Source organism: Botryllus schlosseri, chromosome 3 (genome assembly GCF_051294905.1).
Source record: "Botryllus schlosseri isolate E-star chromosome 3, Bs_hap1, whole genome shotgun sequence".
Classification (NCBI taxonomy): Eukaryota; Metazoa; Chordata; class Ascidiacea; order Stolidobranchia; family Styelidae; genus Botryllus; species Botryllus schlosseri.
In genome coordinates, this window is record NC_137238.1 from 33,511,589 (window position 1) to 33,532,400 (window position 20,812).

The 20,812-nt window shown below is 41.3% G+C and overlaps 1 protein-coding gene across 2 annotated transcripts in view; it reads left to right on the plus strand.

Annotated features, from left to right (window-relative positions):
- The window catches only part of LOC145435099 (cdc42-interacting protein 4 homolog), a 37,617-nt gene that overhangs the window by 14,647 nt on the left and 2,158 nt on the right, over positions 1-20,812 (plus strand). Inside the window, exons 5-13 of one of the 2 annotated variants that reach the window (XM_080312371.1) lie at positions 261-389; positions 2,443-2,589; positions 4,852-5,043; positions 7,557-8,090; positions 11,993-12,102; positions 13,848-13,980; positions 16,048-16,187; positions 17,941-18,026; positions 18,622-18,727. In XM_080312371.1, coding sequence (XP_080168497.1) covers positions 261-389; positions 2,443-2,589; positions 4,852-5,043; positions 7,557-8,090; positions 11,993-12,102; positions 13,848-13,980; positions 16,048-16,187; positions 17,941-18,026; positions 18,622-18,727 — 1,577 coding nt within the window. The remainder of the gene's footprint in view (positions 1-260; positions 390-2,442; positions 2,590-4,851; positions 5,044-7,556; positions 8,091-11,992; positions 12,103-13,847; positions 13,981-16,047; positions 16,188-17,940; positions 18,027-18,621; positions 18,728-20,812) is intronic. The other variant, XM_080312372.1, reaches the window with a different exon arrangement.

The following is a 20,812-nucleotide window of genomic DNA, read 5'->3' on the forward strand; positions in this document are numbered from 1 at the left end:
TTGGTGTGATTAAAAAGATGCTTACATTCCTTGATGTGATGCCGAACTGACATTATATTCCTTGGGGGCCCACATCAAAGGTATCAATTTGAAGTTTTCACATCTTCCATACTTGTATGACGTCATATTGAGTGATACTCGACTTGACTCGAAGCCTTATGCTCCGTTCCGATTAGAATCATTTACGTTTTAGGTGTTCGATTTTTCCTAGCCTAGTCACTAGTAATGGTGGCGTTCATCGGCAATTTCGTAACTTTTAGGCCCGGCAAGCAGACGTAGCGAAGAAAGACCACGTGGAAAGTTGCAAAGGAGACTATGCGTCTGCCCTGACGAAATTCAACACCGATCAAGAAAGTCACTACCAGACTACGATGCCAAAAGTTTTCGAGGTAAGTCTGCCGCAGTGCATTGTCTGACCAATGTCATGAAGCAGATAGATTATATTGTTCATAATCGTATACCACCAGATATGGCCAAAGTAGACAGCGTTGCAACCCAGGTAAAGCTGGGTACATTTCTACTTAATTGCAAGTAGAAGAAGTAATTTCAAATACCAAATTACTACAAGTAAAAGTAAAGAATTAAGGTTTCGAAAGAACTCTTGTAGCTCTTTAAAAAAGTAGATTTGGTCGCTCAGTCATAATATGCTTTCAGCAGTTGAACTCTGGTGGCTACTTTACAAATTGCAGGGGCCATCTTCTAGACCAGCGGTACTCAAACTGTGGTACGCGTGAGCGTTTTAGGTGGTACGCGAAGAGTGCTGTGAGTAATGTCATGTCATACCTCAAGATTGACAAGCTTCTGTATAAGAAGCAGTTTCAATTATGTCGTGAAGTGTTTTATTGCTATCCATTAGTGTTTCGGTATAGTACTAACAGGTATAACCAATAAACACTGGTACATTCAAGTAACATAAGTAATTCGGGTGGTATGCCGTGTAGTGAAAAACAAGTTGGCGGTACTCCGTGTGGTAAAAAACAAATCAGTGGTACGCGATTGGAAAAAGTAACACTAACGAAAAATAACTAATTGACACTACAAACAGGTGCGATTTTCAAAATATGTTTAGTCAGCAGTTGTAATGACAATTTCACTCCTATAACTGATGCAAGCCTTGCCCAAAACTAATTTTCTACTTTACATAATGCACAGCGTAAAAGTTGAGTAGTTTTTCCTAAAGAGCTGGTGTGAAAAATTTGAGTAGGCTACATACAAACCACTCGAGTAAATACTATGAAAAAGTATGAGCACTTTGAAACGAAGATAACCACCTATGTATAGCCTACCACCATCCAGCGATCGCACTGTTGATGGAAGTTAATTAGATTGCCAGGGCAGATTCCGTGTTATGGATTTGGTAGGAGCCTCAGAAGTGTGAAATCCCTACACTCTGCTGCTTGATTGATAGATAGTTCTGGAACTAATTTTAATGATAGCTGTAATGCATGATGGGCGAATGTAACTTATCTTTGGTAACAGGATCTCCTGTGTTTGTCAGCAGTCTGCCTATCTACCAGCCTACAGTAACTACCTTCATTCGGCCTTGCCCTCGCCACACCCAAAACCAAAAGCTGTGAATTGAAAGTTTTCTGCAAGGCTCGGCTAAAGAGTACTCCTAAATCTGGATGTCCCAGATGATGTTGGTCTAGTGGTTGATTGATGGGTAGATAAAGTCCAGATGAGTGCTCATAAAAAGATGAATTTGTTCACTATCAAGCACCTCCTGTTTTATTGTTTGTCTTTCACTAACTAGCTTGAGTCACGCGAGTAAGCATCGATTCGCATTTATCTGCATAGCACTTCTGGAACCTATGCTCAATCACTCACAATCGACAGCATATAACAAAGTAGTAATGTATACGAATATTGAACGTAATATCATTTCATTTTGCTAGTGTGGCCAAAACCATCTCCATCTACCTTTACTGTATTCTGACGTTTGTTTGATTCCACCGGCTTGACAAGATTTGATATTCTCAAATAATCCTACATGATCTATCATCAGATTTTCCCTCATCCCAATCTCTGGATTGATAGAATTCAGATTCATAGAACCCGAGTATTGTCTGGCCGATAATGCCAGATTATACTAGATTAGTATTAGAATAATAGCTACCCAGTTTCTAGAATTAAAATCGCTAAATTCCCCAAAAAAATTTGAAATAGCCTTAAAATTCGAATCAGAAAGAAACGCAACAACAAAATTAATTCTAAAAAGCATGAGAATTAGAAATATCTGTACAGTGAGCTTGGCTCGTTTCGCACTGTACAGCTCAGTAGCATTTTCAGGAAAACTAGAAATTCGATTAGAATTAGATTGATTAGTCCATTTTAACGACTAAAATTATCGAGCTGTCCAAGTCTGCAACTGGGGCAGTAAAAGAAGTGGAAGTTATGCCGCCTTCGGCTCTGGTATGGTTACCGTGATCTGCATTCTGCCAGAATTATCGGGTGATGGACGAGAGACGCATCAAGAAAACGTCCGAGGTGATGGTGGAGTTCTCCAACATCGACTCCAACGTGAAGCCGATAGTCAACAAATGCCTGGAAGGGATGAAGCAGGCCGCCGTTGCTGTGGACTCTAACCTCGTGAGTGTTTGCGTAATTTCCCCCAACCGGAATGCTTCGGATCCTCCAGCGTCGTTAGCGCTGACCTTGAAATTTAACGTAAGACGTGTTTGGAGTAGCCTACTCAGCGTTGGTACTCAGGTATAAATAAAGCTAATGCAGTAAATTTATACTCGATAACAATTAAAAATAGCAATTTCCGAGTCAAACTACTTCTAGTAGAAGTAGAACATAACGGTCTGAAAAATATTTGAGTAAATAGTTTGGAAAAGTAGATTCGTTTGTGTACTTTTTGGATGTAAATCGGAGGTAGTTACTTTTGCAGTAATAGGTGCAAATTTTGAAAACAGATCCACTTATCGTGATACAGCATGACAATTTTTGTGCCAATTGCACTCCTAAAAGTTACACAACTCTCTTCTCCCAAAGCTAATCCGCAGTTTTCAAAATCCAAGATGTGAAAAGCGGGTGGTTTGCCTGAATTACTGTTCAAGTGGAAGCGCAAGCAGTTTAAAACACCAGGGTTGTAATCAAGTCACAAGGCTCCGAGTCACAAGTCAATCTCACTTTTATAGTTTTGACTCGAGTCATTTTCAATTCACCGCCGAGTCCGAGTCCAAGTCATCGAGCGTCGAGTCCGAGTCATGGTATTATGACTCAAGTCCGAATCCAAGTCAGTCTGTTGACTGCTCAGTTTCCAGTTAAAGTCTTCTTAAACCCACTTTTTATAACTCTGCTTGGTGATATGGAATGGTTCACATTAATAATATACTCATTTTCCTCGCTTATTTCAGTTTTCTGGTCGCCTTTTCAAGTACCATTACCAATAGACGAAATCCCAAGAGGGTGGTGACTTTATTATTCTTCGAAATTACAATGAAATGTTGGTCTTGGTTGCCGGAGTCTCGAGTCATATGAGTCTTGGTTCTAGTCATGCGCAGCGACTCGAGTCCAAGTCGAGCCAATACACAGATTGACTCGAGTCGAGTCATTTCCGTATTCTGGGAAAATGACTCGAGTCAAGTCGAGTCCCCACAAAATCGTGACTCGAGTCATTACAACCCTGTAAAACATATATATAGCTTGAGCAAGTAGAACAAGCAGGAAAAACCTGCTTTAGAATTCTGAAAAAATGTATTTAGGCATACTTTGTGTCTGGCCACCTCTGTATATGACGAAATGAAACTATATAATTAGCCCTATAGGCAGGGCTGCCATCAATCAAAATCTGATGACAGCGTAAAACTCTGGTAGTTTGGCAGCGAAATTTGTAAATTAATGGCTGAAAAAAACTTGACGAGTAAAAATAATTATAATTATATTAAAACGTCAAGTCCAGTCTTAATCACACAGCCTCGGTGCCCAATATAAGTCAAAACTAAAGACGCTTGAGTCAAATCTTAGACACGAGAGGGCAATGTCGTTTCATAAGACGTCGGCCGAACAAAGTTTATAAATAAGGACGGTACGGCATTGTTGTAATGACTCGAATCTTGACTCGACTCGAGTCAATTTGTGTTTTGACTCGACTTGTACTCGAATGATTGTCCATGACTCGAACCAAGTCATACGACTCGAGACTAGGACGGCCAAGACAGACATTACATTGGAACTTCGAAGAGTAGCAAAGTCACCACGTTGCTGGAAATTTCGTCTATCAGTCCTGATACTTGGAAAATAGTGCCAGAAACTGTTAGGACTGCTGAAAATTACGATATTATCAATGCGAGCTATATCACTCGAGCAGAGTTGGAAAAAGTGGGTTGAACCGGATTGAACTGAAAACTGAACAGGGACCATAATGACTTGGACTCGACTCGGTGGTGAATAGAAAATGACTCGACTCGACTTGAGTCAAAACTGTGAAAGGGAGATTGACTTGCGACTTGGTTACAACCCTGCGGTACGGTATGATTATTACAGCCTGTCAACCAGACGTAAACAACTAGATACTCTTCGTTTTTGACATGTCTCGTGCTCCAATTTTATTTCTAATCTAAATTCCAGTTTTCCTGAAAATACTACAAGAACACTTTTTAGTATGAAACGACCCAATCTTGGTTTTCAGACATTTGCCATTATCATGCTTATGAGAATGTTCTCTGTCTTGATATTAGCTGAAATATATTTTTGATGTATCTCTTTATAATTGAGAAATTCATTAAATTCCCAAGTTCTACGGATTCAGTTATTCTAATTAAAATCTGATTTGGAAAATCTGAAAATTTTCTCGTAAACACTACTGGCAGAGTTTGCTAAATTCTAATTATTTCTTTCGACAAGGACGCGAAACTAGTGGTGGAAAAGTTCAAGTCGGGATTCTACCCGCCCAAGGACAAGGAGTTCGAAGACTACACGTCGCCTCAATACAACCAATCCGCGGGTGACGACCACGCCAATTCGCCGAGGAATTCGATGAACGTGGGCAAAGCCGCCAACAAGAAAGGGCTCAGCTGGCTTTTCGGAGGGAAAAAGGTAATTCTGCTAAATTAAAGCTGTTTAGCGTGTCGCAGGGTTTTCGATGTTACGACGTGATGGTGTTATATGCAGATATGGATGTGAAATTGAAATTCGTGCTGGTGTAGAAGGGAATTGCATTATGCTGTTCTTGAATAGTATATTAGTATATTCATATTGAAATGAACCGGAATATTTTCGGAAACCAAGGCCGTGTCAACAAAAGAAGCTTGTGTACCGTCTAAAAATGGTACATTGAACGCTTTCTTGTTCGAAATTTCATGCTGGTGACGTCATATTTTGTGATACGATTGTTGATTGTACAATGTTCTTTGCAATTCTCTACTAGTTGCTGATGATGACCCCTGACCAGTGTCTGCCGAAAATATTCGGGCTCATTTCAATATGAATATACTATTCAATTGTATATTGAAGTTCTGCTCCTCCATGAAGCTCTTCAAATATGCTGTTCTTGTAATTGTTTAGTTAGACGCAAAATCCAATTCATGTGAACCACGGATGCATTTATTTCCGAACAGGAAGTTTGGATGTTTGCTGTTTTCATGTCGATTCCTACTGGCTTGCGAATTCAGATTTGGTCCAAATCCATAGATACGTTCAACTGGTTTAATTGCGTTACTGTATGTGTGTGTGGAGATCTGTCGAACTTAAGTAACCTACGATTAAGACCTGTAGCTTATCCAGACTATTGATTACGAACGGAATTATGCTGACAAGCTGATTCATTTGCCGCGCAATTGAACTTTGATCGCAACCAATGCAATCAGGCATTTACTAACAGTTATTTTGTCATCGATAACCCGATGTAGTTTCTATAATGCTATTGGTTCGATAAATATCATAATCGATCTTCTACGTCAAACTAAACCCGACAACTCATTTCAACAGTTGATTGACGATAGTAGGTGGCAGGCCCTAACTGCTGGTGTATTCCTCATGAAGAGGCCTCCAGTATTGTAACTGGTGGTCCCTGTCATGTATGGCTCTTTCGATATTAGTGGAATGGATAGACCCGGGACATAATAAAGGCACTTGGACGGCAATAACTATGTATTGAACGAAATAGCCCCTGTATCGGGGGAACTTTTTATTATTCCGAAAGGTGCGCCTAGCCGTCTATGGCTATTTGCTTTGTCATTAGTAGGCCGATTTTTTTTACCTATAAAACGGTAGATTTTGACCTAAAAAATCTAAATATTGACATTTTTGGCCTTAAACATTTTAATTTGGACCAAATTTGACCTAACGTATTAAAATTAGGTGCTTTCCCACATAACGTTAAAATTGTAGGCTACAAGCTGTAAAATGTCAAATGATAAGTTCACCGACAGTGCAAATATCTACGATATCAACAAAATGCAGGTTGATACAATGTATTGACTTTGTAAACAATTTTGAATATTTTTGCAATGTCAGGAATAATCGCCTGAGTCATAAGTAATTTTGAGTTAGCGGCAAGGATGCATCTTTTAGTTTTGAAACTAGCCACCACCGATTGGAGAGTAGCCTATGCTATGTAGGTCTACTTTTCGAAATAGCACACTTGATTACTGTTGAGGCCTATCTGCTCCTACTCAAAATAGTTTTGACGCGTCTCGAAAATCGCTGCTTCTACTTGCGACTGAGCCAAAATTCGTGACATTGCTCCTACTTTTGCTCAAGTATCTGCTATTAACGTAAGCTGCGCCCTTTATACAAACACAGATTTAACCAAATATAGTGAATCTCCAATTGCAAACAGGTGATGTCAATGGGGATATTATCATTTTCGTTTGGTGCGTAAGAAAATCATTTCCATACAACACCGGCTAGTACAATAACTATCATTTTCATGTAACACGGGTGACAGTAACCGGCTCGGATTTCAGGACTTTTGTTTATCGCAACTGCGATTTGTTTTGGTCCGGCGTACTTTGTTATTATCATCTTATATCTTGGCATGTTCATGGAGAACAGTGAGGGTTTCGAACTACTTTCACACCGACATGAAAAAGTGTTCCTGATGACTACCAACAACCAGTATTCTTCGCTAATATGTTGAAATTTATGGCGCTTCACACGATCATCAATTTAGTTCTCCACTAATCTCAATATGGGTACGTTGAAGATTGGCACAATTGGTTTAGTTCTGGGGGTTACGGTATTGTAGGAGCATTCAAAACCCTTATTCCTAACCATCTCTTTCAACCTTAACCTATTCTAGCGTTGCTATCTATGTCCGTGCAATAAATTACACTCGCAATCTTCACCAATTGAAAGTTTTGTGGAGAACATAGTTGACGATAACGCAGAAGACCGTAAATTTTGATGTGTTCATGGAGAACATCGATTGTACACGGTAAAGGGGAACACTGCTCAATGTGAATACGAAAGTACGTTAGACACGACACTGATTGGTGGTGGTCATTGGGAACACTTCTCAGTATCGAAAGTAACATAGGAAAGTGTGCTGGACCCGTTTTTTCGTCAATCGCTAGGCGTCATGTCATTTTCATGCCAAATATTTGCAGCCTAAGTCGCCGGGTGGCGTGACGCGCCAGCCCAGTCTGGATAATAAACCCGGGGCTGAACCCAATTCCCCGGAAAAACATTTTTCCGACGATTCCTCCGACTCTACCAACGCAGTGGTCAGAAGCAGGCCCTCGTCTCTGAAACAAGACGCCACCCCTCCAAACCCCGATTCCGACGACGTGAATAACCCAGATTCTCAGTCCCGCAAAGTCACCAACCCCGAGGCAATCAAGAAGTCCATCTCGGTCGGCCGAAAAAAAATCATGTCCATGTTCAAACCTTCCGACACTCCCACCGGCACGGCCCCGCCACGGCCCTCAAAACCACCCAGAAGGGGGGTGGAGATATCTGGGCCCGTTGTGTCCAAGTCAGACTCTGCCATGTTGCCGAAATGCGACTCGTATATACCGATACAAAGTGAAGACTCAAAGAAGAAGGAGCAGTCGGAGAATCCGTACTGCGAAGTGTACAGCGACGATGAGTTTTCTGAGGGCTCCCAGGACCCTGACGCAGAGTCAGAGGTGCCCGATAAGGCAAGGCTTTGCCGGGGATCGGACTCGTGCCGTCAGAGATGGAGATTAGTTCCAAACACTTTGCGCTGCATGCCGTCGCGTTTCGTTTTGTATAATATGTCTTTTCTTTTCCCTGGTCGGTTTCTTTTACTCTTCGAGGGTTGAGGTTTGGCCGATTTCGCGGTTGAATTGTTGAAAACCGGATGCCAAAACTGGTACATTACAGCGAATACAGCTGTAAATTGTGTAAATTAATGGACATTATGGCAAAATTGTTGAAATCTGGCCGCTTATTCGGACGATTTCGACAAAACTATGTATGTTACGACGGGACTATACTTGTCTGTGAAAATGGATAGACTTTGCGGCCAAATTCTTGAAAACTGAAAGTATTTTCTGACAGTTGGCCCCAATAAAATAGTAAATAATAGTGAAACTACATTTGCCCTGGGAAAGGAATAGACGTTTTGTTTAAATCTGGTTATATTTTCGGAGGGTTTGCCCCAAAAGTAGACATTGGCTGTCTCGCGATACACAGATTAGCCTATATACACCTATACACCAACAACTATTTAACCATCAATTAGTAATTCTGTGGTACACTTTTTAGCAACTGTCAATTGCTTCGAGCCATTTTGGGGAGGGGTATTTTAAAACGCATGTTATCAGTAGGATTGTTTAATGCAAATTAAAAGTGGCATAATGCCTGCTAGTATCGTTGATCCCGTGCTAGGTATTGCATTTCACATTTCTATTGCCTTCACTTAAAAATGGGATGAGACACCAGTTACAATATTTCTAGTCCTTTGCATTATTCGTGGATGCGTCTGGCTACTGACAAACGCCAAAATATTGTCAGACAACTCCTTATGGGTATGTAATTTTATTTTATCCATAATTTTTTTTTGCCAAATTTCGGAACTCTGCCTGGAAGCTTGTGATAATTTTACTGTTTGAAAAATGGCCTAGCAGATTTTGGATGCAGAATCTCGAATAATGTAACGTGTTTGGCATGTATGTATGCATTCTTCGCTTACTCCGATGAAGTACATGGGGGGATCGTGCGCATGGTTTGGACTGAATCACTCATGTGTAGCTCTGGTCATTAGAGATCAACGACGAGTTTTAATCCGGACGGCATGTACCAGGGTCGGAGGTGGTCAGTGACAATGTGCTTCTTAATCGAAGGTTTTTTGATTACTTGGTTTTGGTCTTTGGATAGTAAAAGAAGGCTTATGACTGAAATTATCAGGAATAATTGGTAAAACAGTCCTGTATGACGGTAAATCAATATATATTCGAAAATTTCACCAACTTACAGCATTGCTCCTGCTCAAACACCAAGATGGAATACTTTAACCACCTCTGACCATAGTTCTCGCACAAACTAGTTCTGCTCAGTGGCCAATGTCATGCTTGAACTCGCATACAGTTTGATTTTCAGTAACGATACTTCCGTGAAAGAGGTTCTTTTGAAACCCTAAGAGACATGAATTCATTTTAGTTTTTCTGTTCACACCACACACCACGAGTCTCTAATATATTTTGTCATTTAAACAAATTATATTTGAGTCCTGTCCATGTGAATTCAGGCTTGTTTTCGAACTATTGTGGTGATGGCGAATGAACTGAAGTACTTCATTTTGTCATACATCAGAAAAATCTGACTTTGCGAAGGCCAGTCTGCAAAGGCGCGTTAAATCGTAAAGGGAGAGTAAATGGCAACCAGGTAGGCGGTGTCACGCGAAGACTTCACAAGTAATGACGTGTTATCGCTGGGTGTCATTCGCTTCGCTGTTGTGCGGCCCTCTATTTTCGTCCTTTTTTGCTTCCGCTTGTTATGTGCAACAGTAAAGCGCTGTCTCCATTTGGAAATTGCATTCATATGGACGGTCATGTCTTGTGTTTGGAACTCTTTACATCTCTGACGTCATGCGCCGATTTTCCTTCTCGCTGAAGCATGACATGACACGGCATGGTTTCTTTTCGCGGTTTCGTCCGGTCATCGTTTTCCTACGCTGTTTTGGACAGAGCTGGAAGAACTGTTTTGTTTTGGGGCAAATTAAATCACCATGCATGCTATCATATCATGAACTACTGCACTGGGCACGTTTGATGCCTATGTCGTCCGTTGGGTTATCATGCGAATGTTTTCAGTTTGCAAATGGCGTTTGTGTGACGATTTCTTGAAGATTTTTGCACTAACCAGTTCACTTGGATCGAGTCCGTTACCACTTCATCATCCCTACTCAATAAAATACTACAATATCGTACTTAACCAGCCTGGAACATTTCCTAAACAAGGCTTGTCCCACCTATGTATGTTACTACTACCACTACCAGCCTAAAAAACTGCTTACACGAGGCTTTACCCACTGATGTATGTTACTATGGTGTTCTTTATCTTGAATAGGCTACTATCTGTTGTGTAATACTTTAACTCATCCACTGTGTTTCCGAGGTAGGCCTGTTATTCAGATTATCATTGCAAATGTTTGTCGTGACGATGGAAAGCTAATTAGTTACCCGTGTGTATCCGAACTTTCGTGATTGTGATTTTTTGTTTTCTAGCCTACATCACGAATCTGGAATCCGGACTGCCGTTATGATTTTTGTTCTTGAAACCTTTTTAATCGCTGGGGTGTATTTTGTATATTCTTGTTCTACTTGTAAAGTTCAGCTTGGTAGAGAGTTGCATTTCATGTACCTTCTACGATTCTGATACGGAACAGTGTGCTCTATTTAGAAAATTTTTTACTTCTCGCGAGCTAAACTGCTTGGCTTGACCAATATCTACCATATATCTCTGAAAGAGTCGAAATTTACCGTAATTTTCCATGTATAATGCGCAAAATTTTCACGATTTTTTGCCCTAAAATCGGGGGGGGGGATTATACATGTTAACAACGCGATTGAAAAAATCTCCCTCGATAAAAAACTTAAAATCACACCTTTCTTCATGTTTGTTTCCAATCGCGCATCACCTCTAGCCATCGTGCCCGTATTTCGTATTATAGAGTGTAACGCGCGCTCCCAAATAGAGACGCTGTTGCCAATTAACGGAAAGCGCCGCGTGTTGCCAATTAACGGAAAGCGTGTTGCCAATTAACGGAAAGCGTGTTGCCAATTAACTAGAATCATCTGCAAAGCACGCGAGCTCTTGCTGAGTTAGTTCGCCGTTTGTACGCGAGCGAAATTAGGTCGCTGATTGCTACAAGCATGCGCGGCGATCCTTGCTAATTCATCGCGTCTACGACAGGTCGACAATCGCATACGCAAGAGGCCATGTGCACAGGATATATTCGCTTGCGTAATCAGTCGCATCTCCAACAGGACTGGTGTACCCGACATCACCGTTGGCTTGAGCAATCGCATCTGTAATTGTAATAAGCCACGTACGCAAGATGTCGTGTGTCGCTAGCCTGAGCTGTCGCGTCTCCGGCCTCGCAGGTTTTGGCTACTATCTACTCTCGTTACGAGACAATGCACTTATTGTATTATGATTAGCGATGGTTATGTCATGATCGTTGAACAGTGACATCGCAAAACAGACAACATCATATATTAAAACACAGCCATTCATGTACTGCGAATGCAGGGTGCGTACTATACACGGGTACAGGCTTTTTCACAGAAATTACATGCCATTTTAGGGGTGCGTATTATACATGGGGGCGTACTATACTTGGAAAATTACGGGTACATGAATTAGTAGACATTGTATTAAATTTGCATCGATATTGCTCAGCATTTTCACACTTCTTTGCCATGTTTCGCCAAAGCTGATTGTTCGCGTTGGCGCATAGTCCGAACCGGGTGTGTTTCTTTCCTTTGTGTGACGGTCGTTTTTTCACACGGCACTGTTCCGCACATTTTCATTACGTAAGCAAGCGATATCGAGCTGACGCCTGCCCGTTTTTCAGGTGGTTGAATCCGCAGATTATTCTCACCTGCCGCCGGAACAGCGGAAGAAAAAACTGCAAAAACACATCGACGAACTGCGGCAGAGTCTCGCGAAAGAAACAGACGGAAGGTAGGCTTGAGGTTCAGCATGGTGCCTATGATGCCTGTGGCACGTCTGCTTTGTTTGTGTGTCCGATGTAGAAATCTGGACGCAATGATCTGAATCCATGATTAATTCTTCTGAATTGAGTCGAGCAGAGAGAGATGGTTTTTTGAATACGGGAAATTTCACGTCCCTGGCCACTGAGAATTTATTTATCAACAGGAATGTTAGTTTCGATACTATTTTCCACTTTGGAAGGCACTAAAGCTAAGCACGTGAGTGGATATGATATATCTGTCTGTGTAGTCGTGATAAACCCACAGTATCGTCGCAAAACTGAATGAAATCGGTATGGACAAAAAGATACTAAATCATCTTTAATGTGATATGAAACTGGCGTTACATTCCTTGCGGTCACATCAAAGACAGCATGGTTACCATATTTTGAAATTGGGAAAGGGGGACACTTCAAAATTTTCAAACTTGCAATCCCGGAGGAAAATCTTGAAAAAATGTCAAATTTTTCCCACTTGGTGGTCGGTTGACTAAAAAAATAAGAAAAAACGTCAACTCTCTCGCTCAGTGCTCGAAATACAGTTTTTCTTTCACATTACCAGGTGGTTGATTAAAAAACAGGTCAGCTCCCGAAATAGTCGCCGGAGCGTTACTTCGGTGCCGATTTACTGTATCTCACTCGAATTTGCGCTACATTTAACAAAAATTCTCAAAAAAGAGGACAAAATCTCAAAAAGTAGGACAAATCCTCCTGCAGGAGGACGTGTGGAACCCTACAAGACAGGCACCTAATGTGATGTAGCATTGTATACGTTGTGGTCACATAAAGGGTACCTGTTGGAGCTTTCCGTATCATTCATACCAGTGGTTCCAAACTTGGGGGGGCGTAAAAGCATTTGAAGGGGCGCGAAGAAGCGGTCAACTGAAAAAAAAATTCGCGCTCGCGATTTACCTCCAATTCACACGTGTTTCTCTATATATAGACCGAATTTCATATTTTTTAATTCTCTGATCAACAGTCATAATCTTCCATGCCATCAAACAATCTGTTGAGGTTGCTAGCATCCCGTTTGGATTTTGTGATATGACGATGAGGGGGCGCGAAATTTTTCACTAACATAAGAGGGGCGTGTTTAAAAAAAGGTTGAGAACCACTGACTTCATGACTCAACTGGCAGCCTAATAGTATTCGATTCCTAATCCAATCACTCAGGTAGGCTACTTGATTTTGCACAGCCTTAGTCATTACTGGATTTCAGTATTTTTTCTATCCTGGATTTTAAGCAGAAATCGGGTATGGATCCGACGATAACGTTCGGCTGTGGCTCGGTGTCGTGGATTAATAAACTAGTCGATATTTGAGTTGATATAAAACGGGGTTGTGACCAAGTCACAAAGTCAATCTCACTTTTATAGTATCAAGTCGAGTCATTTTCAATTCACCAACGAGTCAAGTCCAAGTCATTATGCTCAGTTTTGAGTTCAATCCAATTCGACCCACTTTTTCCGACTCTGCTCGAGTGATATAGAGTGGCTCGCATTCATAATATCATAATTTTCCTCAGTTTTTAACAGTTTCTGGCCCTATTTTCAAAGTATCAGGACTGCTAGACGAAATACCAATCATGTGGTGACTTTACTAGTCGTTGAAGTTACATGAAATGCCTGTCTTGGCCGTCCTAGTCTCGACTCATATGGCTTGGTTCGAGTCATTTTCATTACAACCCTGATATACACCAATACGCTATGTTTTGCAGGAACGGCATACTGAAGATGCGCGACGTTTACGCCAAAAACCCGAGCCTTGGCGACGCCTCTACGTTGGACGCGCAAATCAAGCAGGTCGACACGGCCATCGCAAAGATAGAAGCAGACTTACATCAGTACGAGGTAAGGCCCGCCATTGTTAACTGTAGTATTATATCGGATGCTTACTAATCCCACTTGCCTGGCGTTCCATTATTTTATATACAATTGAATAATTATATTGAAATGAACGCTAATATTTTCGGCTTACGCTCGTCAGGGGTAATTATCAGACACTAGTAGAGAATTCAAAAGAACATTGTATATCAACAAACGTATCAGCAAGTTATGGAGACCCGGCAGTTCGGACAACAAAAACAGTTTCTTGTAACATCTAAAAATAGTATATTCTTTGCCTCGATTACCCAAAATTTCATGCCGGTGACATCATATTTGGTGATATACATTGTAGAGATGTAGTAATTTTGGATTTTCGGGATCTGGATCCAATCCTGTTCGATAACATTGAATTCTGATCCAATTGTTGAAATCTGATCCAAAAATATCCTGAACAAGGTGGAGCACCGATTTGCCGCTGACGTCGATATTCTTTTCAATTACTCCTCGGCAATGCATTGAAGTCGACTATTTGGGATTTTTCGACGTAATGGTGTGATTCTGAAGCCTGCTGAGTTCGAGTTGATACAAAAACATCGAAGTAAACAAACAGAGAGTCACTGAATCCTGTCGTGATCTGGATCCGGCAGTCGAGGAGAAATGTGAATCCGAATCCGATCCTGTTTTAGAGGAACTTGGCGGATTCCTGTCCGGTTAGAATCCAAAATCTCGTCGATGATATATGTCTCTTGGTTGAAAGTGGCGTATAATTTCATTACTCGAAATAAACGGTGTTTCACCTCTCTACTCGAATCATTACAATGAATACTAGATTCGGATTTGAGTACTCATATCATTAAGCCCATTTACATGGCCGTTTGGGTCAGCTTCGAAGCTGACTCGTCAATCCGACTCTCTCGTTTTTGAAAAAGAGAAAAAGGCAGACGGCTTCAATCCGTCTCGAGCTCAATCCGTTCCGCAGAGTCTCTTGGAGACGACTTGAACAGTACCGGTACTTGAAAACGAATCCAGACTACAGCAACATACCAACATTTCATGTTCATATTTCACGAAACCGGCACCTATCTCAACTGGGTGAATATGAAAGCTCTATCAGTACATGATACTGCTTTTATAGTATACACCTGGTCTTATTTGTTCAGCGTCACAACTTATGAAGCGAGTACAGCCAACAATATAACCTGCCCAACTCACTATCAGAAAGAATATATACACGGTATATTTGGTCATTCTAGAATTGTGTTGAAGTATTACTGGATATCTCAACTGCCGTAGCATATTCCCGAGCTGAATCCCAAAGTACTGTGTATCAATCGAGCTGCGATAAATCTGACCATGTAAACTCGATCACTTTGGCAAGCCGTCTCATGACGTCACTCCAAGACGACTTGGCTTCAAGACGACTTGACCATGTAAATGGGCTTATTGTACCCAGGTAACCCGGCCCTAAAAAATTGTTACCTACTTTTCCCTTGCTTACGTGAAGGTGAGCGTGAGATTATTTACTATTACGACCTTTTCAACCAATCATCACTGCTCGTGATTCCAAACTGTTTAAGAATTACTAAATACTATTTACTTTATTTCTGTATAAAACAAGCATACAGGGTAAAAATGGTTCATGAATTCTTCAAGGGCAGACAGATTATTTCCACCCGATAAAAGTACTCCACAGAACAGTAGGAAATTCGAAGCAAAGGCTTTTAGAGGCAGAAAACTTTTCTGTAAGGTTCTGTTTCACGAGACGGACCCAATTGTACCGAAGTAAAGGCGACTATAAGGCTCACACGGCGATAATTGTATATTGTTAACGGATGGATCTGGTTTGTTTCGCCATAATCACTCACCTTGTAACAAAAGAACTAAGTACTGTTTACTGTGTCGTAACCTAACAATAAGAATTGCGACCCTGTGTCCGAATTGAGTGTAAACTTGTTTGAAGTAACCGGAGTTTTCTACGTGCAATTTTTACTTTAGTTCCGTTTCCGAGCATTTTGGCCAAATACAGCGGTTAACCCGTGTCAGAATGCAGCGGAGTCGACTGTTGGTCAAAGAAAATTATTTTGATTGCAGACTTGGTACGCTGACGCATCGGGCGGTGCCCCGCCGAAAGGTACGAACAACAGCGCACCCAGACCTGCCTCGGTGGCTGCGTCTCCGAGCAAGGCGCAGTACTCCCAACCCCTCAAAACAGAGGAAACGCAAGCGAAGAGGTTAGCAAAATGCATTTCAAGGCAGTTAATCACATATTTTGGACGAAAATATTCGGGTGGATTTCAATATCAATATAGTATTTTATTTATATAATCACATTTTGTGCAGCTGTAGTCAAAATGACCAGCGTTGCTACTCGAGTAGAAGTAAAATGTGAAAACATAAATCTGCCATGAAATATTTTGGCACATACGATTGTGGAAACAAACTGCGTATTTATGGTAAAATGCTCTAACATGTTTCATAGTATCGATCGAATTATTTGAGCAATAACGTTCACTCATGGCTTGTTTGAAAGATGATATTGCTGTCGCAGTGAATAGCACGTACTTATTCGAACTTGGTATGCGTTGTGGAAGGAAGTAACTGAGACATGTACATTTTTACAAAAGGTTACCGTAAACCGGGGTAACATTGGACAATTTTCAACAATTCCGCTTTGTATCTTGGAAATGCTAGGGTGTAGGGGAGGCAAGTTTTGTGTTTTTTTGGAGTCATGGAGCAAAGATTAGAATTAACTAATCCAAAATCTTCATGGTCATAAATAAGTACCTTATTTTTGTAAATTATCCGTGTCCAAAGTTACCCGTGCATGTGGGGTAACTTTGGACAATGTAGTTTTTTGTATGCCTTTACCTTCTATTGTTTATGAAACCTCGTAAATGAGGCTTATTTGGTAAGAGTTGATGAGAGCATTGGCTAAAACTGAAACAAAATAGTATATGTCTGGCCTATTGCATGATTTTTACCTAACCCCCCCCCCCCAAAAAAAAAAAAATAGGTAGTTTATGAAGGCTAATGCCCCCTTATTCATCCCTTCACTCAATTTTCCCTCATGCCTTCACTAATTGGGACTTATAATAACGTATGGTGACAATGGGGTATCCCACTGGCAGTGTCAGCAATCAACAGCAAACATTAAGTATGTTAGCGTGATTTATTGCCGATTTCGAATCTATTACTGTTCTAAAAAAGATATATTTTCCCTTTCCTATGTCCTCTGATGGATATATTTGTCGTAATTTACGATATCCCATATTCAGCAGGCGCATCTTTAGGAGTATGTGATAAGTTTTTCAAGTAGCTTACACCCGATTACAATCTCTCAGCTCATTGCCTACCCATTTTTTCATATTTTGGCAAACTCTTAATTTATTAACCTTCTCATTCCATTTTAAGAAGCCATCAGGCCGGTCATAAGGAATATAGTTGACGATACCCTTTGACACAGATGAAGCAGCCACTTTCCAGAGCTCTAAATATCACATTTTTCACTGTCCAAAGTTGCCCCGTTCTGATAAAATTTGACGGGGTAACTTTGGACATCACATTTTCTTGTATTGATCTAAGGGTGAGCCCACTGAGATTTTGGCCATGGATTAAGACTACTTAGAGGTATCTGCTGTCAAGGTTTGAATCTGTGAGTCACATGCTATCTATGTTTGTCTGTAAGAAGTTTATTGGCCATCAATTTTGACGAAATTTACCCCCTCCATTAATTTATCGATGTTGGGTCAAGTTTATCTGGTAGTGAAATGAATCCACCTTTTATAGAGACTACTTGTAGTACTGTTGCCTCATGAAAAAGAATTGGACATCCAGCGGCAACCCTTTTTCATCAATAACCATTTAAATCTTTTACTGCTTAGTGTCCAAAGTTACCCTTAAGTCCAAAGTTACCCCGGTTTACGGTATCTCGTCTTCTTGATTATATTGAATTCCAACGTGTCGATTTATCCGTTATATTTTCAGAGAGGATTTCAAACAGCAGGAAAGTTTCGCGGACGAATTCGACGATGAAGTCGTCGGGACTTGCGTGGCTGTGTTTGATTTTGCCGGTAAGACTGTTTCCTAATACCAGGGGTGTGGGGTAAAAAGATTGGTTACCCCCGGTCAAAGCTAATTACTTTTTACGCTTTGGATTTTGTAAAGTTGCGCAGGCCACAATAAATTTTCAAATCGAACTCCAAATTCCGCAACAGGTTGAATTACCTGACAAATCGCAGGGAAAATTGAAATATATTATGAATTTCATGTTGAAAGCTGGAAATCAGTTATCTTACAATCCAAACTCAGGTCCCTTTTTGGACTATATACATTTGACAACCCTTGCGAGCCTACCTGGCGTGTAGCTCGGGCTGTTTGTATTTGTAACGCTCACTGTATCATGCTCTAATTGCCCACTTTTTCTTTAATTACAGCAGATTTTAAGCAAAACGATATCAAAAACGTAACATTGGGTGGAGATTGTTTGCTATTTTATTGTCAAACACTTGTGTGTTGATAGTGACATAATTTCCGATATCTCTGTATGCTGTGCAAGCTCTATGGCCTGCAGGCCCACAACTCCTTCACTGGAAGTAGGCTACTCAATTCTCAACCAAAAATGAACTGCTGCCTTCACACTGTGCTGAAAATAAGTTTATTTTGCAGCCGACTCAGAAGGGGCCATGTCGATGAAAGAGGGCGATCATTTTTCTGTCATAGAAGCCGACAAGGGAGACGGATGGACTAGAGTTGTTAAAGGCGACATGGACGGGTGGGTTTGCTTTGAAGATGTGGCGAATTCGGTAACAGTTCTTGTGTTAGGACTGGAGGAAGTATACGCTCCTTGTCACTGCTAGTTAATTTATCAACCACAGTTAGGGGTGTCTCATCTTGGACACACCGTGTCTCGTGGTACCCTCACTTTGCGATAAGTTGAGACGTTTGACCAACGATTTTTGAAGCCCTAGAAATTCGGGAGTATGTTGTTCAGTACAACCCAAAACATACACATGAACAGTAAGGATCACAGGCTTTCCGTGGCTACCAAAATGGATGCTCAGAGAACATTACTGTTTGAGTGGCGTTGAAATATCAGAAAAGTGTCTCCTCTCACCTATGGTTTTGATACTATTTTGCAGGGTTGTAACCAAGTCACAAGTCAATCTCACTTATATAATTTTGACTCGAGTCAAGTCCAAGTCAGCAAGCAGAGGGTCGAGTCCGAGTCATTGTATTATGACTCGAGTCCGAGTCCAAATCATTGTGTTGACCAGGGCTTTGGAGCAGCCGTAAATTTAAACTGCTCCAGCTCCGGCTCCGGAGCTCTCTTCTATCATACATTAGCTCCGGCTCCAGCTCCGGAGCCGCATTATTACCACTGCTCCGGCTCCAGCTCCGGCTCCGGCTCTGAAATTATCGAATGGTCCTGTCTATATCAGGGGTGGCCAACCCGCGGGCAAATGTGGCCCGCGAGAGGGTTTTGCGTGGCCCGCGAGGTAATTTCCTATTATATTATCGAAAATGAATTGCTCAGATTGTGAACTTGCAATGCCAACCAAAAATTACAATTTTGGCTGCGACACTTGGGATGTTGGTGACTAAAATATCAGTTCCGACGCATTGGCAGATCCAGGGTCCAGTCACATTTTCACTAAATCGTGGGTTGTATATTACAATAAACTAAAATAGTAGTGAAATTTTTCTTCACGCTTCGCGTGTTTATTTTTCACACGATTTCTTGGTTGGTAGCCTACCCCCTACTGAAAATGAAAAAAACGCCTAATTTACCCGATTGAGTCTATCTGTATACGCAATTATGGGAGAAAGTCTTTTCGCGCTCGTATAAAAATCGTCGACGGTGAAATGTAGGCACAAAGTGACCTTCGATATCGATGTGTCCAGACGCCGAATAGTCGTGTCCTTGCAAACTGAGCCTAGCGGGTGGTATACAATAGACCCGCAATACTCATCTAGTTTATTTATAAACTTAGAAAATCTTACCCGCTTGGCGCGGCTAGTGGACCGCGCACTCGGTCGTCAATTGCATGTGCCCCTTTAGCCGAAGAGGTTGGCCATTCCTGGTCTATATAGATTACTAATCTACCCATAGGTTAGTTATCTATAGTAATCTAGAGTCTCTCAGCCGTCAGTAACATCCGATGTAGCAACGAAGACATATAGGTGCCGCTGTGCCGGCTTGTGACTTCATACTGAATACTTGTCAATTGTCGACAACGTCATAGTTGCAGTAGAACGCACTTTACTATATGCCATTGCTGTGCACAGCATTAAAATTCCGGCATGCTGTTCAATTATGATAAATCAGCAGATGTGTGTTGTTGCATATATAATAGCATCTTATGAAATAGGTCGGAGCCGGAGCTACTCCTCAAACAACGAGCTCCGGCTCCGGCTGAATTTTATGTAGAGCTCCGGCTCCAGCTCTGGTGAGAATGCATGGCTCCCGGCTCCAACTCCAAAGCCCTGGTGTTGACTGCCCAGTTTCCAGTTGAAGTCCTGTTAAACCCACTTTTTATAACTCTGTTTAGTGATATCGAATGGTTCGCATTTATAATATACAAATTTTCCTCTTCCTGGTCGCATTTTGAGTACCAGTACCAATAGACGAAATCCCAATAGTGTGGTTACTTTGCTATTCTTCGAAATTACAATGAAATGTCGGTCTTGGCCGTCTGAGTCTTGAGTCATGTGACATGGCTCGAGTCGTGCGCAATGCCTCGAGTCCAAGTCGAGTCAATACACAGATTGACTCGAGTCGAGTCATTCCCGTTTTTTGAGATGACTCAAGTCGAGTCATCCCTGCTATTTAGCACGGGAGCTGTAAACCTCGATTGGT